General features: G+C 36.5%; 1 protein-coding gene across 2 annotated transcripts in view; it reads left to right on the top strand.

The window, feature by feature from the left end:
• MLLT3 (MLLT3 super elongation complex subunit) overlaps window positions 1-26,772 on the top strand; it is a 256,728-nt gene that overhangs the window by 157,029 nt on the left and 72,927 nt on the right. For both annotated transcript variants that reach the window (XM_024747166.1, XM_024747167.1), the window contains exon 5: window positions 25,985-26,680. In XM_024747166.1, the coding sequence (XP_024602934.1) occupies window positions 25,985-26,680 (696 nt within the window). The remainder of the gene's footprint in view (window positions 1-25,984; window positions 26,681-26,772) is intronic.

Here is a 26,772-nt window from a genome sequence, read left to right as displayed (position 1 = left end):
TCTTTAACCAAGGTCTGTATTTTCAGGCATTCTTCAGCGTGTAACAAATTATGTTCTTAGGAACTGATTTATCAAGACTTTGGCTTCTAAAAATATGGGCTTTTGTGGCAAACTCATCTTTACGGTGCCCAGAGATGGATAGCTGGCTGCTTATTTTAAAAATAACTCAAAGAAAATAATACATAGAAAATTATTTTAGTGGCTGTTACTGGACAGCTTCACTGGATTTTTGTTTGGGGACAAGTGTGCCTTTCTGTTATTTTTCGATATATATCATCCTGTAAATGTCTGCCTCAAAAGATAAAAGGATGCTGCTGTTTTCACCAGCACTGATAAAAGGTGATTTATTTAAATAAATGTAAGATCAAGCAGGCAGCCTCATCTGTTCGGTTGTTTCTCAGAGTTGAGGTCAATTTTATGTCATATTTAGTATTTCCTTCTTTCTGTTTCTTTGGCTCCTGCCCCCCTGCCCCCCACCAAAAGTCTGTAAAATTAAATCATGAAAGTAGAACATACATATAAATGATAACTAGAATGTCCAAGTTATGAGATCAATTATAAAGTATGATCATGATAGTGTTATGTCACTCAGCATACTTAGTGGTTAATTTATGGTTTAACGTCTTCTGAAAGTCGCATAATTTGTTTGAAGGACAGTTAAAGACCTTTGAAAATATGCACCAAAAAGCATCTCTGGTATAAATCTTCCTGCCTTCATTTGTTCCTTTCTTCCCGATTACCTGTTTACCTTTTCAGTAAGGAGGGGAAAAATAGGAGCACACTTTTCACTCAATCCAAAGCTCAGATATTTTTTACTGCATAAGTTGAGCAAAGGCTAAATGAAAATGAAATGAAACAGGTAGATTATTCCTAGAGTGTGGAATAGGAAAAGCTCTGTCAAGTGTTTAAGCTGTCAGTGTTGGATGGTGTGCCATTCTGCTTTCTGTCGACCTCTCAGGAGTAGCAGTTTAGCTGCCCATGCGTAGGAACCTTAGTTTAGTCTTGAAAGGAAATGCTGTAACATCTGAAAGAAAACCATCACATAACCCCGCCCCTAGCTCCTGTTTCTAATGCACAAAAAAGCCAAGAAAATAAGAAATGAACAGAAAGGGGGAAAAAATTGGAGAATTTCAAATTAAAAAATGAACAATTCTTTCTCTTTTTAAATACAAAAATACTGTAACTGAAAACTGTTGGTTCACTTTCTCTCTCCCTTCTTGGCTCAGGTAGTTCTTTATGCCCTTGTTTCAAAGCTGCATTGAAAGTTTATCTAATGTATCCTAGTCTGTTCCCAGACTTCTAAAATGGTAAAGGAGTTGCTGTGTTGTTTGTCCCCACTGGATATTTTTTTGGTTCATATTCTATAATATTAAAGAAAAACAGTTTGGGGCTAGGGAGTAGAAAAGGGGAAGGGAAACTACGATTCACACTTTATTTTCTAAATTTTTTTTGTTCTGTAAGTTATAAGAAAACTTGACAGTGATCAGGATCTGTAGGTAGCAGTTTAGAAAATAAGTGTCTGAAACTCTTAAAATAGATACTTGTTTCATTTTAGAGGACAAATGGTAGGTGGTTTAATATAATACCCTTTATTCTACAAGGGAGACGGCCATGGTGTGATATAAAGAATGTTTGATTTGAAATCTGAAGGCACAAATTCAGTTCTTGGATCTGCTGCTAATTTACCTAGGGCTTTAGGTTGGTAATAAATCTGAATATCCCCTTCCTTCCACCTTAGATATTAAATAAAATGTGGTACATAGTTAAGCAGTCAGCAAATAATTGCTTTATTCACTGACACGACCTTATTTTTTCTATAGGTTTTTATTATGCTTTGTTTGTTACCTAGAAAGGTGAAAGTGAAAGATTTCCATTTCAAGACTTTGACATAATAATGGTGTTCTGCTAGAAACAACATGTTTTTGCCTCAAGAAGGAATGTTTTTTTTTTTTAACAGATTTTAAAATAAATATGTGCTAACTTTAGAACAATGTAGGCTTTCTAGAAAAGCAAAAAGAAGAAACTGTTTATAATCCCTCTCGTGATTGTAACTACTATATTTTATATTGTATTTTTCATGTAGATAAGATCCCACAAAATGTTTGTATTTTACACTTAATATGTTAAACATGAATTGCATAAGTTTTAAACTACATGACTTACTTTATTTTTGTTCTTTAAAAACATGTCCTCACACTTCAAAGGACTGATGTAAAAATTGTGGTGGTTTGTTGAGAAGTTACCAGTAATGTGTTCTACGTTTTTTGTTTGTTTGTTATTCTTTTCTCCTTAGGCTCTCAGCTTCTCACAAAGTTACTGGCTTAAGGCGTAAATGCTATAAATGAGATTAGGAACAAAAGAAATGTTTTTCACAAATTTGAGGTTGTTTCTTTTTTTTTTTTAATATTTATTTATTTATTTTATTTTGGGCTGTGTTGGGTCTTAGTTGCGGTGTGCAGGCTTCTCTCTAGTTGTGGCGTGCAGGCTCAATAGTTGCAGCGCATGGGCTTAGCTGCCCCACAGCGTGTGTGGGATCTTAGTTCCCCAACCAGGGATTGAACCCGTGTCCCCTTAACCACTGGACCACCAGGAAAGTCCCTGAGGTTGTTTCTTAACGGTTCTGACAATACAGAAGTATGATGGTCTAGTTTTTTTTTTTGCTTTTTTTTACAATGGGACGGGCCATATTAGATCTGTTATCTGGAAAAATTTATATTTTAATATAGATTATCATAGGTGTAGATTTGGTAACTTGTCTTTCTAAATGTCATTTTTGCCTTTCTTTACCCTTGTAGGGTAGATTGGGGACCTGTGAGTTATATGAAATGGTTAAATATAAAAAGTCTTCATTAATGGGAACATTGAGTAAAACAAGGATGCCTCATCCATAAAACAAACTGGTTCATTCAACTACAGTTTGAGTAAAAATAGAATATAATAAAAATCTGGTTAACCTTGCAAATTTGAGTCTTAACATGAACTCTTGGCGACTCAAGAGATGGATTTGAGTGGGTTATAGAGACAGAAGTCTGCCCATACGGTGTCCATGGTCTTTGGGCAAACTAGAAATAAGTGCCTCCACCTCTGTGTGCCCCTTGAAACCCTAGCCTGGGGAACATGGCATGGCTAGTGTGAGCATAGCTGGATCTCATCTAGTTCTTATCCCCTTGGCCAAGCATCCTTGTGCAGTGCACCATCTGGACAATCATTTACAGTTGTGGCACTATTTATCGGTCCAGACAAAAAAGTGATTTTGATGTTAAAACAAAACTATCTTGCCTAAGATATTCTGGACAGGAATGATTTATTATTTCTAGGGAAATAATAAATAAAACTTTCTTGAAAATTTGATCTCCAGTTTTGAGTAGCCATGTCCTTTCAAGGTTTAGCCTGGCCTCTTGTTCTGTTTTAAACACAGGGAGCAAGAGGACTTTGGGATCAGACCACTGTGCTAAACCAGGGGTTTCAAATGTCAGTGACTAAGAGACCAGGCTAACCCTTTGAAAAGACATGGCTACAAAAACTGGAAGACCAGCTGAATAATGTGGCCCTTGCTATTGTGAATTTCACACAATGGGTGGTGATTTATTATTTTTTTAGCGTAATGATGAAGGAAAGTAGACTTTTCCTTTTTGATAATTTTGAGCTCTGAGAGCATCAATGTGCTCCAGATTAGGGTTCCTCTAGATCTTAACAGTGACTGTTAATAAGAATGCCTTCCACTTTGTTCCAGTTTTTTTTTGTTGTTGTTGTTCCAGTTTTAAGATGCACTTTTTACCTGATCTGACTCTTGACATAGGGCCCTGGGCTAGGGCTGGAGCTAGTTCTTGAGTCTTCTTTCCCTTATGTCCCTTCTGTATTTTTTTTCTTCCTAGATTTCTGTTTCTCCTCTTGATAAAGAAGGGCTTCGTTTCTTATGTCCATCATAACCTCTGCCAGGGTCGTTTCCTGGGCTTCTCTTCTCTATGTATACTGTCTCCTGGGATGATCTTATCTGAATCCTGTTCTTGCATCTTTTCTATTCTCCTCCTGAAGGGATTTTTGTGGTTTATATACATACTCCCAATTTTGGCTTCAGTTCTTTTCTCTTTTTTAATTGAAAAAACATGTTACAGTTAAATCTTTATTCTGATTTACCTTTCTTAAATGAAAATGCATTGAGGTTAAAGATGTATGTGTCTCTGGGAATTCCCTGGCGGTCCAGTGGTTAGGACTCCATGCTTGCACTGCAGGGGCCATGATCCCTGGTTGGGGAACTAAGATACAGCAAGCAGCGCGGCGCGGTCAAAAAAAAAAAAAAAAAAGTGCCTCTGAATTACAGAGCAACACAGGAGGTGAATGTCTCACAGGCACAAAGATAAATGCCGCCCTTGATTAATCAACCCTGAAGGCAATAATAAAACTATATGGATTGTTGTGATAGGTGGTAGCTTTCTGACTGATTTTTTTTTCCACATCTTTATTGGAGTATAAATGCTTTACAATGTTGTGTTAGTTTCTGCTGTACAACAAAGTGAATCAGCTACATGTATACATATATCCCCATATCCCCTCCGTCTTGAGCCTCCCTATCCCACCCTCCCTATCCCACCCCTCTAGGTGGTCAGAAAGCGTCCAGTTGATCTCCTTGTGCTATGCAGCTGCTTCCCACTAGCCATCGATTTTACATTTGGTAGTGTATATATGTCAGTGATACTCTCTCACTTCATCCCAGCTTCTCCTTCCCCCCGTGTTGTGGCCTCTCCCGTTTCGGAGCACAGGCTCCGGACGCGCAGGCTCAGCGGCCATGGCTCACGGGCCCAGCCGATCCGCGGCATGTGGGATTCTCCCGGACTGGGGCACAAACCCGTATCCCCTGCATCGGCAGGCGAAGTTTCAACCATTGTGCCACCAGGGAAGCCCCTGTTTGTAGATTTTTTGATGATGGCCATTCTGACTGGTGTGAGGTGATTCCTCATTGTGGTTTTGATTTGCATTTCTCTAATGATTAGTGATGTTGAGCATCTTTTCGTGTATTTGTTGGCCATCTGTATGTCTTCTTTGGAGAAATGTCTGTTTAGGTCTTCCACCCATTTTTGGAACTGCTTGCTTTTCTGAACACCTTATTCTGATTTATTTTGGTGAAGAGAAAACATAGCACAGCAGTTGAGAGGGCAGACTTTGTTAGGAAAGAGACTTTTTTTTTTTTTTCCAGATGCTGGCACTGGCACTTTATAACTGTGTAACTTTGGGCAAATTACTAATCTCTATCCTCCTGATTTCCTTATTTGTAAATGAGGAAAACATGCATATACATACAGTTTTATAGTTGAAGAGATTCTTTGATATAATAGGTCAAGCTCCCTGTTTTACAGATGAGTAAACTGAGGAATCAAGTACTGAAATGATTGGCCAACCAAGGGATAGCAGAGTCAGGGTTTTTTGTCATGCACTGTTCTTCTATAGTCTTTCTATACAACATAGAGTAATGTTAGTTTTCTTTTGAAAATGGGACTAAAAGAGACAAGGAATTAAAAATAATCAAACCTCCAGGGTGACTTCTCTTAGTTGCCTTCGGGCCACTAGGACAATCTTGCATGAGTCCCCTTCCTGAAGACGAGCTAGATAAGTTGCCAGAGTAGAGCTGTGTGTTTGCTGCTTGTAGCCAACTTTATCCTTTTGTTTCTTGCTTCGTAGACTGAAGTTCTCTGTATTTTTCCTGTTTCTGAAAATCCAGTTTGTGTGAAGAAAATGATAATTAGGAATTTGCTCCTTTTACCACCCAAACTTTCTTAAGCCAGCATCAATGTATCTGTGGGGATTGGTTACATTTTCATTTTCCATAAATTAGAGACAAGCATGATTTTTGGAGTCTTCTTTTTTTTTTTTCAGCTGAATAGCAAGGGTATGCATGACTTTAGAAGTGGTTTTTCTTGGCATTAACCAGCATGTGAAAATGGCTATAATAAAGTCAACAAATAACTTTGTAATCTCCCAGGTTTTTGAAAGTAGAGATGCAAATAAGTCATGGGGTAGGAGTGATTCTTTGAGTGCTTAGATATTAAAAGATTTTCTCCTCAGGGTTGGAAAGTTGGCTGGTAATACACTTTATTAGAATCAGCTTACTGAGGCTGGCTTGCCACTTTGGGGAAGCTGCTTTTGACTTCTTGAGATTCTCTCCCTCCCTCCCTCCCTCCCTCCCTCCTTCTCTCTCTCTCTCTCTCTCTCTCTCTCTCTCTCTATCTCTCTCTCTCTCTCTCTCTCTCTCTCACACACACACACACACACACACACACACACAATCAGGATACATAGGATACATGACCTGAGATGGTTCAGAGTATTTGAATCTAGGACAGGTAGGACAGGCTTAGGAAATCCAAGATGCCTTTCAAGTCCTAGAAGACTTCTGGCAGAAGATTTTAATCCTTTTGTTTCTTGCTTTATAGATTGAAATTCCCTGAACAAAACTGATTTCCCTTTCTGCTGAAAATCGAGTTTGAGAGAACCTTCTTAAGTCTTGCTAAGTCTTGTCCTGTCCTTTGTCTTCAGGTACCAACCTGTATATGTGTGTGTGTGTGTGTGTTTTTTAAGCTTAGCACTTGCCTTATCCTGAGAAAGTACAAGTACTTTTAAAAATATTAATGGGCCACCCTTAATGCCAGATGCTGGGTATACAGTGAATGAACACTGGATTTTTTTTCTTTCTTTCTTTCTACCAAACTCCACTCTTGGTCAGTTTTCAGGGGATAATACAGTCTCATCTTCTCAGAGGACTAAAATAACTCAGCTCAGTTTCTTAAAAAAGAAAGAAAGAAAGAAAAAAAAAAAACCAAAGAGAAATTTCTAGCTGTTAGTCCAGGCTGCCCTACTGTGCTTTTAGGAGAAAAAGCTGCAGTACTTTGAGGCATTCACTTCTTTTACTGGGGTGCCAGAAACTTTTTTATTGGACACCATCCCCATCTTACTCCAAGCAAGCTCTGTGGGCTTCTGAAGACCAAGAATGGCAAAAACAACGTTTTCTCATTTGGCCTCTTGTGTACATCTGTTAGATGGTCAAAGTAAATGTATATAAAATTGTTTTGTTGTTTTTACAACAGATTCTACAACAGATTCTACCAGGTGAGCAGATTTTCCCAAATAAGCCATAGATAAGTTGTTTCCAAATACGTCTTTGAATTTATATTGCAAATTTATATAGTCTTTTTCTTCAACAGAAACAATTGGTTTTAATTGAGAGGAGATGAACTAGGACTTCAGATCACGTGTGTTTTTTGTCTGTTTTCTTTGTTTTTGTGTGTGGTATAAAAATGCAACCTCATTTGGCATTTTTGAAAGCAAACTACTGCCTCTTCTGATATTAGGAAAGCCTTGATTGAGTTGAGAAATCTAACTTGTTTTTAGAAAGCCTTAGTTCTTTTTGGAATGGTATTTAGATTCCACTTAGAAGAATATGGTGTAATTTAGCTCTTCTTAGCATGATATGGGTCCTTGGAGAGAGAACCAAGTGGAGCAAATTGGACACTCTGAGGTTGCTTCTTGGACACCCTCGGATTTTGATGTCCTTCCCAAGGTCCCTTAGTCTACTGGGCACAGATTGAGACCTGGGGCTCTTCTGAATACTTGTATGTACTTTACAATTTTTTTGTTATTTTGAAATAATCTCAGACTTATAGAAAAGTTACTAGTACACAGAGATTTTCTTTCCTGAACCATCTGAGAGTAAGTTGCTAACATGATATGTTCCATCATCCCTGAATACTTTAGTGTTTCTTTTCTGCAAACAAAGGCATTCTCTTATTTAAGCATGGTAATACTATCAGGAATTAGCATTGATGCATACCAACCTCTACTCCTCAGATCCCATTCAAGTTCTGCAGATTGTTGCACTAGTGTCCTTTATTTTTGTACCAGAAGGGTCCTGTCTAAAATCATCTGTAGCATTTGGTTGTCATGTCTCTTAGGTCTCTTTCAACTGAGAATAGTTCCTTGGTCTTGTCTTGACTTTCATGAACTTGAAAATTTTCAGGCCAATTATTTAGTAGATGGCCCTCAATTTGTGTTTGTATGACGTTTCCTCACGACCAGATTCAGGTTATGCATCTCTGGCAGGAATAGTCCAGAAATGATACTGGGCTCTTCTCATTGCAGCCAGTCACACAATCATGATTTCCATTGTACCCTTCCATTACTACTGCGATATTACTCTGATCACTTGATTCAGATGGTGTCTGCCAGGCTTCTCCACTGCAAATTACTTTTTTTTTTTCTCTTTGTAATTAATAAGTATTTTATTGGGAGATAGAGAAAATGTAAATATCCTATTCTTCCTCAAATTTAAGTTTATTCTTTATATATCATCATGGACACATGCATATATATGTGTTTTTTAGTGAGTTATAATCTGTTACATTTGTTTCCATGCTTAAATTGTCCTGATTTGGTCAGTGGAAGCCCCTTTAATCTGGTTTCTGTGTCTTTTTGACGTGCTGTGATCAGTCTTTACATACTTCCTGACTTTTTGCTACCAGATAGATGTTCCAGGCTCATTTTGTACTTTCCTTGTCCCAGCCCTGGATTTAGCCATTTCTTGAAGGAGCAAGCTCTTTTTTAGTGGCTCCGAGCCACCACATGGATGCCCTTCCTCACATCACTGCCCTCTCCTCCCCTGCTGTTGCCTACTTTGCTTGGTCACCAATAGCTCTTGGACTGAATTATTCTGAAAGAGGAAGGGCACATTTTGTTTAGATTTAATCATTTATGTTAGCTCTGTGTGGATAGGGACTATAACATATTTGATCTCTCATCCCCCAAATGCCTGTTACATAGTAAATGCTCAATAAGTGTATAAGTTCATTCAAAGACAAATACTTAACTCTGCATCTATTAGGAGTTGGTCATTATTCCAGGTGCTGGGGGTGGGGGAACACACAGTGAACTAAATTTGAAAAACAAAACGCATACATGTGTGGGAGCCCTGTGAAGGGAAATAGTTCTTTGTGAAGGATGGAAATAATTTTGTGAGGCAGCCGTTTCCCCGATTGTGTTCATCTATATTAATATGTATTCAATGGAAAAAAAGGATTTGACTTTGCACTTTTTAAACTGTAGTTCTTATTAAAATGCATAGACTAAATGTGTCACAGATTTTTTTTAGCCTTGGTAATTTCTTTTCTTGTATTACCGTAGCTCTGCTTTTCCCCGCCCTGAAGAGAGCTGGTCCCTTGCATATAGCTAACTCAACTTTTAAATGCAAAATAGAGATCCTAGTAATGTATTGATAGAAATGTTATATTAGTTAGCTCTACCCTGTAGGTTGTTAGTTTTTTTTTAACCTTTAGGCAGAGATACTTCCAGTGAGGAAAGTGATTTTTCTCATTATGTTTTTGGTAATAAGTAATAGAATGTAGAAACAATAAGAATAGATCATGAGCTCCTTTCTATTAATAGAGTTAATCATCTGTGTTATTTTGTTTAACTCCTGTGGGTAGGACCATAATACATAGCATATAACCAAACTCTTTCTCTTTTTGAATTATAAAATTATTCAAGCATTTATTCACTCAAAAGATATTTGATTGCCTATTGTTTGCCAAGTGCCAACCTCACAGGACTCTTAAAGGATTCAGTGAGACAATGTGTATGCTTTGGTCAAAGCAGCTAATAGATAAGTGTCCATTGAATCTGAATGTGAATTTCCCTTACTAAAACCTAGAGGATTCTGACATCAGGTATTATAAGTTTTTCTTAAAACTATTATGCTATAATTGATACATATGAGGATTATATGTATTTTATATGTAAATTATAAAACAAACACCATGAATCCACCTTTCAACTTAATAATGAGAAATACAACATTAGTGCCATTCAGATTACCTGTATACAGCTTCCTAGTCCATCGCTTTGTGTTCCCCAGATATAACTATGCTTCTGAATTTTCCTGAGCTTTTAAGTATAGTTTTACCACAAATGTGTGTATTCTTATATTTGTCCAACTTTCCTTGTTTTTGGTCTTTATGAAAATGGTATAATACTCTATGTAATTTTCTGTGACTTGCTTTATTTACTCAGTACTGTGTAAGATTTGTCCTTGTTATTGCATGTTATTGATTTCACTGTGGTATTAGTCCATATGGTATGATTGGTATATCCATTCTCTTATTATCTAAATATCTAGATTACTGCTTTTGATTTTGTTTTTTTTTTGCTGCTGTGAATAATGCAGTTATAAACCTTTTTGGGCATGGCTGCAGTACACATATATTAAGAGTTTCTCTAGGGTGCTGGATTTCAAACTTTTATGACTGTGACCCATAGTAAGAAATATGTTTTCCATAATAAGCAAGTACCCACTTACATAAGTATACGTACACAAATGAGACAAAAGTTTTGCAAATCAATGCTTAAGTTTACTACATGGGGTTCAATCTACTCTATTTTATACTGGTTGACTTATAAATAGCAATGCGATCCACTCTTGCTTTGCAGTCTCACTAACAGGTTCTGTTTGAATAACATGGCTCTAAGTGCGTGGTTGAAACTCTAGGGCCCGTGAGAATCACCTGGAAAGTTGGTATATGTGAGGATTCCTGGGCCTTGCTGCATAGATTCATATTCCATAGGTCTGGGATGGAGCTTAAAAATCTGAATTTCTAATATGCATCCAGGTAATACTAATGTTGCTGGCGCACTGACTGAATTTGAGAAATACTGCTATAGAGTATATACTCATGAAAGAAATCGCTGAGTCAAAGTGTTGCAGGAAAAAAAGTGGGAGGCAGGAGGATGGTCACGTCCCGGGTTTCAGGCGAGTCCCTGGGATAGGCCGCCAACTGTGGGTTCTTGGCTTCGTGCAGGAAAGAATTCAAGAGTGAGCCGTAGTAACGTGAAAGAAGGTTTATTCAGGGGGATACAGACTCCACAGAGTGTGGGCCATCTCAGGAGGCAAGAGGCCACAGAACAAACACACTCCAAGTGTGGGCCATCTCAGAAGGCGAGAGGCTCCAGGGTACAGGGTTGTCAGTGTTTATAGGGGTGGGTAATTTTATAGGCTAATGAGTGGGAGAATTATTCCAACTATTTTGGAGAGGGGGCAGGGATTTCCAAGAATTGGGCCACTACCCACTTTTTAGCCTTTTATGGTTGGCCTTGGGACTGTCATGGCACCTGTGGGTGTGTCATTTAGCTAACGTATTAACAGTGAGTGTATAATGAGGCTCAAGGTCCACTGGAAGTTGACCCGTCCACCATCTTGGACCTAGTTGGTTCTAACCAGTTTATGTTGTGCCCTCAACGACTATGTCATTCTTTTAAAGGTTGTGCCCTGCCCCCTTCCTGTCTCAATAGGGCATTCACATGTTTAGCTTTTTATTATTTTACATAGTTTGTTATTTTATATAGCTTTTTATTATTTAGAGTCCTATGTCTGCAATGTATAAAGAGGTACCATTGCTCTCTTTTCTAGTTAGACTTGTTCATTAATGCTCATTTAGTAGGCGTTAAAATGATATCTTACTGTTATTTTGTATTTCAGTAATTAGTAATGAGGCTCAGCATACATTTCAGTGGCCATTCATGTTTCTTTCTCTCTGAAATGTTTGTTCATGCCACCTGCTTATTTTTCTATTTATTTGTTGAAGGTCTTTGTATATTCTGGAAGTATGAATGCATTGTTGGTTATACTTACTGTAGATATCTTTTCCTAGTTTGCCCATTTAGTGGCTTTTTAACTTTCATTGTGGTATCCTTTGATAGAAATTCTTAATTTTAATGTAGTCAGATTTTTTATGGCTAGTTCTTTTTGTGTCCTGTTAATATGTTCTCTACACCATGCTCATATAGATGATCTCCTGTATGTTTTTTCCCCAACATGTTTGAAAAGTTTTGCCTAACATTTAAATATTTTCAAACATCTGGAGTTGATTTTATGTATGGTATGAGGTAAGAGTCTAATTTAAATTTTTTCCTATATAGAAAATCAGTCCCAGCACATTTTATTGAGTTGTCTATGCCTTACTCAATGATCTACAGTGCCTACCCTGTCAAACTTCAGATTTTCATATATTTGTGAATCTGTTGGAGGGATATGGTTCAATTCTGTTCCCTAGGTCAGTTCATTGATCTCTGCAGCAATACCACAATGTTGTAGTTGCTATAGTTTTGTAATTGCTATATGGCATGACAAGTTCTATTACATCTTTCTCTTTTAGGATCAGTTTAAGTTCTTTGAAAAACTCTGTTAGGATTTGTATTGAAATTACATTGAATCTATAGGTAATGAGTATTTTTATCCATGAAACTAATCTCTCTATGAGTTTATTTGGGCATTCTTTAGTGTTGTTGAAGTGTTAAGATATTTCTGATAAAAGTGTAGATAGTTCTATGGTTTATTTATTCCTAAGTACTTTATTTTTTTTAATTGCTATTATAAATAGCATATTAAATGTTCCCTGTTTGTTGCTGATGTGTAAATATGCAGTTTACCTTTGCATACTTCTAAACTTACTAATTCCAGTAATTTTTCTGTATAGCTCCTTTTGTTTTTCTATGTGGACAGTCATATCATGTGAATAATGACATATGTCTCTCTTATTTTCTTTTTCTTTTTTTAAAAGAATGTTTTTTAAAAAAAGAAGTTCTTCATTGAATTTTTTTAAAATTAATTAATTAGCTTGCTCTGGGTCTTAGTTGCGGCAGGCTGGCTCCTTAGTTGCGGCTGGTGGGCTTCTTAATTGCGGCTGGCAGCCTCCTTAGTTGTGGCATGCTCACTCTTAATTGCGGCATGCATGTGGGATCTAGTTCCCTGGTCAGGGATTGAACCTGGGCCCCCTGCATTGGGAGCTCGGAGTCTTAACCACTGCACCACCAGGGAAGTCCCCTCTCTTATTTTCTTTTTTAATAAATTTTATTTATTTATTTATTTATTTTTGGCTGCATTGGGTCTTCGTTGCTGCGTGCAGGCTTTCTCTAGTTGTGGCGAGCGGGGGCTACTTTTCATTATGGTGCTCAGGCTTCTTATTGCGGTGGCTTCGCTTGTTGCAGAGCACGGACTCTAGAGTGCAGGCTCAGTAGTTGTGGCGCACGGGCTTAGTTACTCCGCGGCATGTGGGATCTTTCCAGACCAGGGCTCGAACTCGTGTCCCCTGCATTGGCAGGTGGATTCTTAACCACTGCGCCACCAGGGAAGCCCCCCCCTCTCTTATTTTCAATTTTCTTTTTTCCCCTCACTTTTGTGGTCCTGTGTCAGTAGGATTACCAGTAAAATATTAGGTATAAATGTTCCTGATTTTAAAGGGAATAATTCTAACAAGTGTCCATTTAGAATGTTGTTTGCATGGGAATTCAGTAGCTACCATTTGTCAAGTTAAGGAATTTGTCTCCTAGTACTAGTTGGTTAAGAGTCTTGTTTCCTTGTTAAAAAATAAATCGTACATGGATGTTGATTTTTATCAGACTTTTTAGTATCTCTTGAGATGAACAGATGGTTTTGTTCTCCTTTAATCTGTTAATGTGGTACTTGACAAGCATTTTTATCATGCTAAACTCCTCTTGAATTCTTGAGATAAAACCAGTTTGGTCTTGCTCTGTTAGGGTCGTCACCCCCACCCCTCCATGGCATTGGATTAATTATGCTAATAGTTTTTTTTTAATTTTTGCGTTCATATTCTTGAGGTTAAAATTGTATGTTTCTTTCCCTTACTCTTCTTGGCAAGTTTTGTACTCAGTAACATTCACTACATAAAGTGAGAAATGTTTTCTCTTTTTCAGCTTTTGGAAGAGTTTCTGTAAGTTTGAAATGATCTCTTCCTAGAACTTGCTTGTAAAACCTTGTGGGCCTGATACCTTCTTTGTAGGAAGATTTTAAACTACTTATTTGACTTTAATGAAGGCTTATTCTTGATTTTTATTTCTTTTTGGGTCAGTTTTAGTAAGAGGACTGGATTTTTATTAGTTCTTCTCAAAGTTCTTTTCATATCTTGTTGAATTTCTTTTTTTTTTTTTTAAATTTATTTATTTATTTTTGCGGTATGCGGGCCTCTCACTGTTGTGGCCTGTCCCGTTGCGGAGCACAGGCTCCGGACGCGCAGGCTCAGCGGCCATGGCTCGCGGGCCCAGCCGCTCCGCGGCATGTGGGATCTTCCCGGACCGGGGCACGAACCCGTGTCCCCTGCATCGGCAGGTGGACTCTCAACCACTGCACCACCAGGGAAGCCCTGAATTTCTTTTTAGCGTTTTTTTTTAAAATCTTTGTAGTCTTGCTTTTGCTTGAGTTAATTATGCAAAACACTCTGTCAGTCGTTTTTTCAAATATAAGCATTAAGGCTAAAATTTTTCCTCTAAGTACTGCTTTAACTATATTCCACAGGTATTAATGTGTAGTATCTTCTTTGTTCCATATGATGAATTTGAAATTTTCCATTTTAATTTCTTCTTTTACCTGTGAATTATTTAGAAATATGTTTTTACAATTCCAAATATGTGGACTTTTTTTAAATTAAAAAAAAGTTTGATTTTTAGCTTAATTGCATTAGCATAATTTCTTCTTGAATTCACTTTCCTTCTTCCTGAAGTAGATCCTGTTGAAGTTGTTTTAGTGAAGTTCTTTTTTTTTAGTGAACTCTCAATTTTTGTTAATCTATCAAGTTTTGACCATTGCCCCTATTATGAAAAGTGGTTTTGCTGGTTATTCAATTCTACGTTGACGTTTACTTTCAATGCTTTGAAAATACCTCTTTTGTGTTTTTGAGGTCTGATGTCAGTTTAATTCAGGGTTATGCTGCTAGAGGTATAGCAGCTACCTCTCTGGAGGAAAAATTCCTTATTTTTAGTGTTTGCTTATTTCCGTGGTGTAAATACTCTCTTACCATGTATGTCAGTTATTACAGAGTTGAGAAGAGATATGCAGTAGCACACAATTTTGAAGTATTTCCACCCTGCTGATACAATAGACATCAATAATAACCTCAAGAGCACAGATAATAATATGTAGTAAAATAATTAGTGATGAATTTTGATTATCTCTGCTTTTAATATTTTTCATCTTATATTTTTATATAATTTAACACAGTAGTAGCCTTGTTTAAAAACTGCTCACAGAATTCCTGAAAATTTAACAGTATGTTCACATGAGCCTACATTAGCCAGCTGTAGCATACCACTCTTGTACTTATTCTTTTTTCTAATGGGTGCTCTCTGTGAGCCTTGGGTGACTGCTTTTACAGTCTTTTTGTCTTTAGTGTTTTTAACTTTTAGTACAGTGTGTCTAGGAGCAAATTCCTTTTAATTTATGGATATATCATTATTTTTATATTGTACTTTCTTTTTTATGGGTTCATGAATTTTATTATTTTGGAAAATTATCAGCCATTGTATCACCTGTATTCTTTATTTTTTCTGAGTCTCTAGTTAGATAGTTGTTATTTTTCTTCTGTTCTCCATGTCTCTTAATAGTTTTTATAGTTTTCATTTTCTTGTGTCTTTGTGTGTGTTCTGGCAGTTTGTTTAGATCTGTCTTCCAGTTTGTTCATTCTTTTCAGCCATGCTTAATCTGCTTTTCAGTCCATTAAGATATTAATTCCAAGAGTGCTTTTTTTTCCCCTCCATTTCTTAAAGTCTGTTTCTTTTCAGTCACATGGTCATTCTTACTCATCTCTTATTGCTTGGTCACTTTTGGATTCCAACTGTCTTCATTTCCACACCTTGTATGTCATTATTTTATATTCTGCATCATGATGATTTCAATATCCGAGATCCTAAAGACCCTTCTACACACTCTCAGATCATGGTGGCTTATTTCTTTGTGTTTAGGGATATTTTAAAATTGTGAGTTCACATTTGATTTAGTTGAACTTTGGGAATCCTGAGGTCTTAATTCAGAGTACTTTTCCCCAACAGATTTATAAAGACTTCTCCCGAATTTCTGAGAGACTCTGAAGTTCAGGTCTCCAAATATGCTGTAGGCCCCAGATTTGGGCTTAAAAGAGACCCAGGAGAATGTGGACCTATCAGTGCCCTTTAAGCAACTGCACCTCTCATGCCTAACTGAAGCTTACAGTTCACGTTTCAACTCCTCCCTTCTCTTTTCTCTTTCTGTCTGTATCTCTTTTATATACTCACCACTCCTGGAATTTTCTTTTATTTTTTTAATAAGCTCCACAATGAAGAGTTTTGTATTATCCAATATATAATTGTATTTGCAAAGAGTCCACTATATTACCAAATTAAAAGGATTTTCCCCCACTGAAACCATGGTATGTCTAGCAGTTTCAGCATTGTTGTTTGCATTGTTGGAGACTCAATGAATGTGAATTGAATAACTATTGAGAGAAGGTGAAAAGACAGCATAACCCTGATTTTATTTCCCCCTTGTATAATTGTGTCTCTCTTTGGGTTTTTAATTTATGCAATAGATGGAATTTTTATGTGTCAGGCACCGTTTTTCATCTTATACTTCCAGTTACTCTATTGTGATTACTATTATACATTAAACATTGAAGGTCGACTGTTCTTTGTGAGTAACGATTACTTATCAAGGCTCATTGTCGGAATTCCAGCTAGTACTGAAAGAGAAGACCAAAATGATTTGGCCAATATGTTTTAAAGCTTGTTTAAGAAAACGGAAATTATACAAAGCTAAGTATACATAAACCTAGAAAGAGAAGTGATATAATTATTACTTTGAGTTTCTAGTTTCAAGCCACAAAAGTAACAAGTTTGCTTGAAACTGCAAAGTCTTCTAAATATAACTTACTGTTAACAGTACTTAATTATAATTTAGACTTAAAGCCATAGCAAGTCAGGAAATAGTATATACCTAGGGCCATTTTATTATTTATTTATTTATTTTGAAAGGAGTCCCAGGTTTTTTTTAAAATTTATTTTTCTTAATTAATTAATTAATTTATTTATTTCTGGCTGTGTTGGGTCTTCGGTGCTGTGCGTGGGCTTTCTCTTGTTGCAGTGAGCAGGGGCTACTCTTCGTTGTGGAGCGTGGGCTTCTCATTTTGGTGGCTTCTTTTGTTGTGGAGCATGGGCTCTAGAGCACAGGCTCAGTAGTTGTGGCACATGGGCTTAGTTGCTCCGTGGCACGTGGGATCTTCCCGGACCAGGAATTGAACCCTTATCCCCTGCATTGGCAGGCGGATTCTTAACCACTGCGCCACCAGGGAAGTCCTAAATAGGACCATTTTAAATGAGATTGGATTCTGAAGTAAAAGTATTTTTTAGTACATAGAGCATAGCTGAAACTAGTCATTTGAGAAAGGGAGACTTTTAAAATTTATCTACTTGGAATATTATTTTGTAAAATATTGAATATGCTTGCCAAATGATACTTTACAGTTAAATTTCGTATTTACGTGCAGATACAGTACTTAAAGATATTTTTAATATTGAGGAAGACTTTTATTAAATTGACTCTTAATGCTTTTGAACAGAAGGATAGGGAAATGAAAATTTAACTGCTTTTAATTCTGTTCACTTTAGAACTGAAAGAAATTTTCTCAGTTGTTTCCATTTCTCAATTGTGAATATGATTTATAAATTTTATCTTCTTCATCTTTTAATGATCTTAGTACAATGAATAAAATTCAAAATGCAACCTAAGTATCCTCAGCTAAATTTGTAACTTAGAGCTTGACTGTAGTTTGCTTAAAAAAAAAATGAAAGAAGAAAAAGATAACATTGAAACCACATCAGAAGGAAAATGGAATTTTTTTTAAAAAGCACAGGAAGATAGCAGTCCCATAGTTGAATAGCTTCTCTTTTTACTTTTCTAACACAAAATTTATTTCACAAAATCTCTGAAGTGCAAATGGGTACATGAAAGAGGAGAGATATAAAAGTACTTTTGGGAGGTTGAAGAAATTTATCTTCTGTCAAAATAGTGCATTTACATGGTTTAAAGAATTAACTAGCAAAGGATGGTATTAGAAAAAACCCCAAATCCTATATTGTATTCTTTGCCAATCCTCTTTCCACTTCCTAGAAGGAAGCACTTTAGCTTTCTCTCTTTCTTTTTTCTTTTTAAGTTCTAGGATTACTGCCCAAAGTTTCCAAACTATATGCTTATGCTTCTATTTCTTCATGAGGATTTAACCTATTTGCTCCATCTCCTTTTCCTCCCAATATAATACCATTGTTAATTCTTACCTTGGATATAACTTTCTAGATGTTGAGCTTAGAACTTTATCTCTTGTTTCACTGACCATGGACAGTGTTTCTTGATTCTAAACTTTGTGGGCTCAGGTTATACTAGAGTCACTTTCACTTCTCTGTTCATGTTTCTACCTTCCATGTTTGTCATCCATACATTTACTTTTGCATTATCACAGTTGATAACATTGTGTTATGTAATACAAGTCTTAAGTTTTCTGTGCTTGTCTGTAGTAGTAGTAGTAATAATAGTGGTAGTAATTGAAAGTACTTACATAGTTCAGGCTTTGTGCCAAGCACATTGCATGTTTTATTTATATTATTTTATAATACATACATATATATACACACAGGTACTTTACATATATTAAACTTACTTAATCATCAAGTCGACCTTGATGGTATAGGTAATATTATGGTCTCCAGTTTACTGACAAGGAAATTTAAGTCACTTAGTAAGTGGTAGAGCTGAGTAGGTTAAAATGTAGAAATTGAAAACCAGTAATGTTTACAGCTATGACTGTAAAAGTCACCACAGTTAAGATGTATACTGTTCTCATATCTTCTTTCTTATATAGCCATTTATTTTGTGGTTTTAAAAATTATTGTTTTTCTTTATCGCTTCCTTGTTTTTGTGCTAAAATTCCCAAATTTCCTCTCTTTCCAAATAACTCCTATGGTGGTCCTTATAGGATCCCTCCAGTTTTCTTACTCAGTGACCTCCCCCAACCCACCCTTTTTGGAGGTGAGCATTTATTTTATGCGAACACTACAAATTTTTGTCATTTCAAATTATATAATGGGGCAGGTTTTTACATTGATTTTGAAAACATTGAATTATGAGAGAAATGTGTCTTATAGTTTTGTGGTACTCTTTAAGATAATTAAAGATAATGTGTTCTACAGGAATATTATAGGAAAGGTTGATTTTCTAATATCAAATAAGCCTCTGGATACACTGTCTTAATGTCTGTCAAGTTTGAAATATTTATTTGGTAACAAAAGACTTGAAGTTTAAGCCACTCGAAACGTATACAGGAAGAGCCTTTGATTTCAAAATTAGTTATTTGCTACCTGCCCAAAAGTAATATGTTGTACCCCCTCTGCTGGAACTAAATAGAACTTCCTTCTATAGTTATGCTTAGACGGCAGGCAGGTTCAATGTTGTTCTTTTAAAGCCACTGAGTTCCTCTCCCTTTCTTCCCATCCTTCTTTCATTTACAGCTCAGGCTGTATTGGCAAGATTAACAGTTGGTTTTGAAACCAGCTGCCCTTCTGAGAGTCAGCAGAAGCGTAGTGGTTGAGAGTATGGGCATTGAAACTAGACTACTGGAATTTGAATCTCAGCGGGGGTATATTGTAGAGTTCTCTCAACTTCCTGGTGGAGTATCACCTTCAAGAATAGTACAACATTATTAAAAAATCAAAACAAGTAAAACATTCCCGAGCATTGAGTCCTATAATGGCAGGCTTTTCTTTTTCCTTCTTGTGTGTGTAAATATTTCATGTTTTTTTTATGTACAGGCTATTTAGATTGTTATTGAATGAAAGACCCTTGTTACTATTCTCAAATGCCATTTCATTTCCATTTGTGCAGTGTTCTTTCAGTCCCCTATCCATTGACTGATAAACGTTAAATTTGGGGCCTTGTTGCCTCTATTTAGCCTTGATGTTTAAGTTTTGATTCTTTTTTAAAATTAGTCCCATTATTTGTTATTGAAATGTTTTCTGCTTCACCATCTTATTGTGTTATAAATTCATTTTTAATAAAACATTTATTGTATGAGTCAAATTGTGCTAAAAGCCGATAAAAACCATCAGCAGTCCACTTTGCTCCACCCCTTCCCTGAACTCTCTCTCTCAACCATTTTGAACTGTTTGGTGATATCTTCTGGTATTTGCCTATCTATTTTGAAATATTTATAAGTTGCTAGCCCCTCCTTAATTTTATTCCTTTTATGGTAGATCATGATTTTACGTGTAAGAAATCTTAAATTCAAGAAACTTGACCTCTCTTAGTTGATTTTAAAAAGTAGATTATAGATCTCCTTTAAATCAGAATTAACTTGTTAAATTTCTCTTTAGAATTTGATTCCTAAGTATACATTTAAGGCCATTATTTTAGAGCAGAAATGTTGGTGAAATTTGTTTCATTTACTTTCTTCATTATATTTGGTATTATATTTGTGGATCCTCTTCTAGTTTCTCAGAGTGGGTGCAAAGTGTATTTTTATGCCTGGTTTCTCTCCTCTCCTTTCCTCTTCTCCTTTTAAAAATAATAAATGCAATAAAGACAATATATTTTATTTTGAGCATATGTTTTCTTGTGCCCCTAGATTTTTTGTATGAAATGGTCTTATCATTATTTTCTTTTGACTGATTTCTTTTGTCTTTATTTTTCTAATATTTTTAGAGTATGATCAGCCAATACAATCTATTCAGATATTTTTAAAAGATTATTTTAAGTTTATTTTATGATACCTTTATGATTGATTTTTGTCAGTGTTCCATGGGCACATGTAAAATTGTAAGCTTTATTCAAGAGATTGAAAGTTTTCTATATAATTATTAAATCAAGTGTGTGGATTGTATTCATCAGTTTCACTATATATTCATTTAACTTTATTAGATCTGTCTATTTCTGACAAAGCTGTACTAATTTCTTATTTCATTGAAATATTTTTCAAGTTTTTCTTGCATATTCAATACCCTTTGCTTTATGTAACTTAGCTTTTACATTGTTTATGCTGTTTGGTCATCTTAACCTTGAATTTCACGTTGTGTGATATTAGTATAACACTCATGCTTTCCTTTGGGGGCATTTAGCTGATATTTCTTGGCTCTTCCCTTTATTTTAAACTTTTCTCAGTCATTCAATTTTAAGCATTTTTTATTAGCAGTCTCACTCTTCATCGTGGTGCGCGGGCCTCTCACTGTCGTGGCCTTTCTTGTTGCAGAGCACAAGCTCCAGACGCGCAGGCTCAGTAGTTGTGGCTCACGGGCCTAGTTGCTCCGCGGCATGTGGGATCTTCCCAGACCAGGGCTTGAACCCGTGTCCCCTGCATTGGCAGGCAGATTCTCAACCACTGTGCCACCAGGGAAGCCCTGACCTTTGTCTTTTTAACTCATCTGACAACTTGTCTTTTAATGGGAGAATTCAGATTTCTTTTAAATTCTAATGAGTGATGCCTGATTTTGTTACTTTTTAATCTTGTTCCTTATTTATATTTGTGACTTTTTACATTTTTTAAAAAATTTGGCTTATAGTTTCAAGTTGATATTCATTTCCCAGTTTCCCCTTCTTTATGTGTCAGTTGTTCTGTACTTTTCCATTTCATTATTGGCCACCTTCCTTTTCAGTTGCTCATAGATCCAATTTTTCCCCCCTGCTTTAACATGAATAATGATACCAACATTTTCCTTCACCTTCACACACTAATCCTCTCCTTTAATGTTCCTAAATTTCTTTGGAGATAATTTAATTTTTAGGTCCAGGTTTTTGTTAGACGTTTGTCAAAAATTCATACTGAGCACTTACGTTACATATTCCATATAGTTTATTATCCATTTAGATTTAGTTCTGTATAGAAGGCAAAGTAATTGCACTCCTGTTTCTTCTTACATGAAAGGTTTCATTTCTGATTCAGTTATTGTTCCATTAGAATCCCTTCTTAAGTCCTTTCCTTAGATGGAGTGGTAGCTAATGTGATCTTTGAATCCTTAAATTTTGGAAAACACTACTTTCCCACTGAAGGATGTTTGGCTTTTACTGCTTTTTTCCTAGCAATCTAGATGTTACTGTTCTTTCTTTTTAATTCCAGTGTTACAAATGAGAAGTCCATTGTTAATTTGATTCTTTTTTAGTATTAAGTAATTATTCTTTCTGGTAGCTTGTAAGGTTTTCTTTTTATCCTTAAAGCTTAGGAATTTTAGTGTGATGTTCTTGAACATGTGCCTTTCCCTTCATTAGTCCTGGCTGGATCTTGGAAAGCCCTGTAAATTTGTAATTCAGTCTCTTCTTTAGTTCACGGAAATTTTCTTTCATATTACTTTAATATATTTTCCTTTTCCCCCATCTGGAGACTTCTTGGGAACTTTTCCTATAGTTGGTATGTTAGTTAGGTTGCCTTAATCTGTTCTTCAAGTCCTTTCTCTTTTTCCTTTATGATTTTCATCTCTTTGTATTTTCAGTTTATGCTTTGAGATTTCTTCCAGTTGGTCCTTCATTCACTCTAATTCATCAGTTAGACCCCATCTTCTCTTTTAATTTATCTACTGAATTATTCAGCTTAAAGATTTTACTTCTTTAAATTTTCATCTAATTAATTTTCTAAAATTCTGTAGAAATTATTTTTTGCTCTCTACTTGACTCTCCTTAAGTAGTCATACTATTATTGGCCTCAGTATTTTGTCTCTATCCTTCAGGAGATCTGTTAGGTCTGCTCTCTCCCACTGTCTCCTGTCATTAAGTATGTTGTTTATATGTACATTGGGGTTCAGGTTGAGCTGTTAGGGGACCTTAGTTTGTTTTAATCCTATAGGGGATCCTATAGGGGATGGAAGATCCAGGCATCTCAGCCTGCGCTATAGCAGCAGGCATGTTGTATATTTCATGTGTACTTGGAGGACCTTGTCCCTTCCTTCTGGTCTTCTTGCATTCCTAGTTTCAGGTGTAGAGGGGACTCTCTCCTCTTGAGTGCCCCCTGAGCACTTTTGGGGCCAGGAAGACTGGCCACACTTGTGCAGTTATGTATGTGTAGAACTCTTCTGGGTCTTGCTTGATATCCAGAGCAGACCAAGCCCTATACCAGTTCTCTCTCAAGATGCTTATAATCCCAAGGTCACATTCTTCAGGCCCCACTCACTACCTGTTGGCCCCTGGAGCTGACTGGCTGAATGGTAATTAGTCTGTGCTGCTTAGTGGCACTTAATATTGAGGTTAATAGTTCAGTAAAAAAATTTAAAAGCCAGTGACTTGATCCTCAATTTGTATGGGATAGATGGGCTGAGAATCAGTGAAAGCTTTTATTCTGTGTCAGTAACAATTTAATTCCTGACATTGTATCTAAGCCTCTGTTTTACATTTATTACATGTAAGTCTATGGAGGCAGGTGATGTACATTTGAACTTTGCCATTTATCACAGGCCCAGACCAAAGAAAATGTAGCCCTCAAGAATAGAAACTGTTCTCTCAGTTTTTGTTATTTTCTAAATTTTTTTTTTTTTTTTTTTGTGGACGGGCGGCCCACTGTTGTTGCGTCTCCCGTTGCGGAGCACAGGCTCTGGACATGCAGGCTCAGTGGCCATGGCACGGGCCCAGCGGCTCCACGGCATGTGGGATCTTCCCAGACTGGGGCACGAACCCGTGTCCCCTGCATCAGCAGGCGGACTCTCAACCACGGCGCCACCAGGGAAGCCCCTATTTTCTAAATTTTTGTCTTGGGTGTTTTTATGGAATATGTTTCCCTTGTTAACTCTTGAGTTGCTTTAGCTTGAAGAGTGCTTTTTGGTAAAGTGGAAGGAACAAGAATAATTGGGTCACTTGCTTATACCAAGATTTGTTGGGTGGATGAAAAGGTGACAGTAGGCATTTAATATCTAGACCAACATGGGGAGTAAAGTTATAAAATTTCTTGAGTTTTGTACTTAACATCATATGTATGTAATTAAGATGAGAACTTGAACTTTCTGTGACACAAGAATCTGTGTCGTATACCACTATGTACTTTGCCTTAAGAATTCAGTTTGTCCTACAAAAGGATTTTAAAAATAAATCATGGAAGGACCCGTATAGAAGTCCTTTTTTGTGTGTGTGCTGAAATGTTATATTTTTAAATGCTTAATGCTAGAAAATATGTTGGTAGCTTAAATTTGTGTATTTATAAAAATGTGTATAATACTCCATGAAGGTTGAATATTAAACAGCAGTGCTTGGGTGTTCTAGAGCCATAATTAGAATACCGTTTGCAAATTGACAAAATTCAGTGGGTCAACAAACCAATTTAAAAAAAAAACTCAAGTATATTAGATTTCAAACTGTTCTCCCTTAATTTAGTTTGTCCATAATACTTTATTTTAATCATTCATAGTATTGCTTAACATGCCAGGAAATGTCTTATAATAGAATTTATAAAATAATGTCCTTTCAGTAATATGAATATGTACTATCTTTAGCATTCTGCTTTTAAATCTCAGATTAAGGTGTTTTGTAAGGAATTATCTAGTTTAATGGACAAAAACATGTCTTAGTAACTTTATCCATTTTAGAATTTTGAAACCAAATGCTCACTTGGGAAAAATAAATGGAATAATTGGTATATGTCATTTTGGAGCAAATAAGACAAAAATTTTTATAATAAAAAAATACATATTCCCACTAACATAGAACAATAATTTTTCATTTTGGGTATGGCTTTATGATGTTAATCTATATATATTTGTTTTTGTTTTTTTGCATAGCCCCAGTTAGTAGATTGTTCATTTTCATGAAAAGCATGGCCCTTGCCTACTGTCTTTCCTGTGTCCTGCTAGATATTTAAGGAATACAGTATTGGTTTACATATCATTGGACTTAAGTGGGTAAGTTAGAGGTGAAACATAACAGGCCTGAAGATGTAAATTCTAGTTGAAAATCTGGACATTTAATTACCTTTGGTTCCATTAGGAGGTGGAAGTAAACAAGAAAGAGCTCTTCTTTTAGTATTGGTATGGATTTTTGCATGTCCAAGATCTACTTCCGTTTCTTATTCTTACTATGTGAATGATTGAGGTTCAGAAACATGGTAAGTATGGACTTAGATTGTGTTCCTAGATAGAGAGCTTATTTATAGGTTATATATTCTGAGGTGTTTATATGAGCGAAAAAATTGAACACATTTAAAATGAAATAGGCAGTGATTAACTCTTTCATCATGATTACACAACATGATTGCCAAAGACTTTTCAGTCCATTTGATGACCATTAGGTGAAATCTTTGTTCTTTTAGACTTCTCTTTTCTTTTTTCTTCCCTTTTGTTGTTGTCATTGTTGTTGTTGCTAGTGGATGGGAGATGTGTTCCTTAACTGAAGTTTGGTCAGAAAAAAAAACTGCTTTTTATCTAAAATTGAGAATTATTTTATTTCTTTTTTCAGACTTGTGATTCTTTATATTAAAAAGTCATTTAAAATTTAATATTATCTGGCCTCACTATGTGACTCTGGCCTGTTTTTCTGCCTCCTTCTCAATCCTTGCTGTTGTTGGATGCTGCTCCCTAAATATAAGCTGTGCTTTGATCCCTCATTGTTTTAGTTCATTCTAGTCCCTGGTCTCCATGGGACTAGAATGAGCTAGTACCTTTTCATTCTTGCCTTTCTAGTAATCACCTGCTTCTCTTGAGGACCCCGTTGAGGTGTTAATTCTCCATAAATCTCTGAATTATTCTTTTCTGCCTCCCCCAACAGAATTAATTTCCTGTTCCTTTCGTTGTGATAGGTGGCTCCTACAATAACCATGAATCATAGATGTGTCATCGTTACTGAGAGTAGGAGCCACGTGTTATCCAGCTTTGTCTCTCCTGGGACAAGTGTGTAGTGAACATTTGTTGACTTGAAATGGTTAGAACTCCATGCTTGTCATGATTGAGAGAACAGCTTGCCTCATTCAATTCCTCCATCATGGTAGCCCACACACACGGTTGCTCGCACACCCTGCTCCCACCCATTCTATTGAGGTGGTCGGGTTCTATTCCGATGCATTTGGGAGCAGTCAACGGAGGATCCTTTTGAGGAGCTGTAGTACAAGGAGACTGGCTCTTCGTCTTCATGGACGTTCCGTTTTGAGAGTTTGCTTTTCTCCCTGCCTTTCCGCAGGACCCCAACAGGAGTATCCATCCCAGCGGCAGCAGCAGCAGCAGCAGTTGTAGCAGCAGCAGCAGCAGCAGCAGCAGCAGTAGCAGCAGCAGCAGCAGCAGCAGCAGCAGCAGCAGCAGCAGCAGCAGTAGCAGCAGCAGCAGTTTTTCCAAGCCTCACAAATTAACGAAGGAGCACAAGGAAAAACCTTCTAAAGACTCCAGAGAACATAAAAGTGCCTTCAAAGAACCTTCCAGGGATCACAACAAATCTTCCAAAGAATCCTCTAAGAAACCCAAAGAAAATAAACCACTGAAAGAAGAAAAAATCGTCCCTAAGATGGCCTTCAAGGAACCGAAACCCATGTCAAAAGAGCCAAAACCAGATAGTAACTTACTCACGATCACCAGTGGACAGCAAGATAAGAAGGCTCCTAGTAAAAGACCCCCCATTTCAGATTCCGAAGAACTCTCCGCCAAAAAAAGGAAAAAGAGTAGCTCAGAGGCTTTATTTAAAAGTTTTTCTAACGCGCCACCGCTGATACTCACTTGTTCTGCTGATAAAAAACAGATAAAAGATAAATCTCATGGCAAGATGGGAAAGGTCAAAATTGAAAGTGAGACGTCAGAGAAGAAGAAATCAACTTTACCGCCGTTTGATGATATTGTGGATCCCAATGATTCCGACGTGGAGGAGAATATGTCCTCTAAATCTGATGTGAGTAGTCTGGCTGGTTTTCCTCCTTTCCCTTATTAGTTTTCCAATTTTATTTCCGATAGCTTCAGCATAAAGACAGAGGAAGGAGAATG

The sequence above is a fragment of the Neophocaena asiaeorientalis genome, unplaced genomic scaffold, assembly GCF_003031525.2.
Source record: "Neophocaena asiaeorientalis asiaeorientalis breed wild unplaced genomic scaffold, Neophocaena_asiaeorientalis_V1.1 scaffold260, whole genome shotgun sequence".
NCBI classification, from domain to species: Eukaryota; Metazoa; Chordata; class Mammalia; order Artiodactyla; family Phocoenidae; genus Neophocaena; species Neophocaena asiaeorientalis.
Note: the sequence above shows the minus strand (reverse complement) of the source record. Positions and strands in the feature narration are given on the sequence as shown.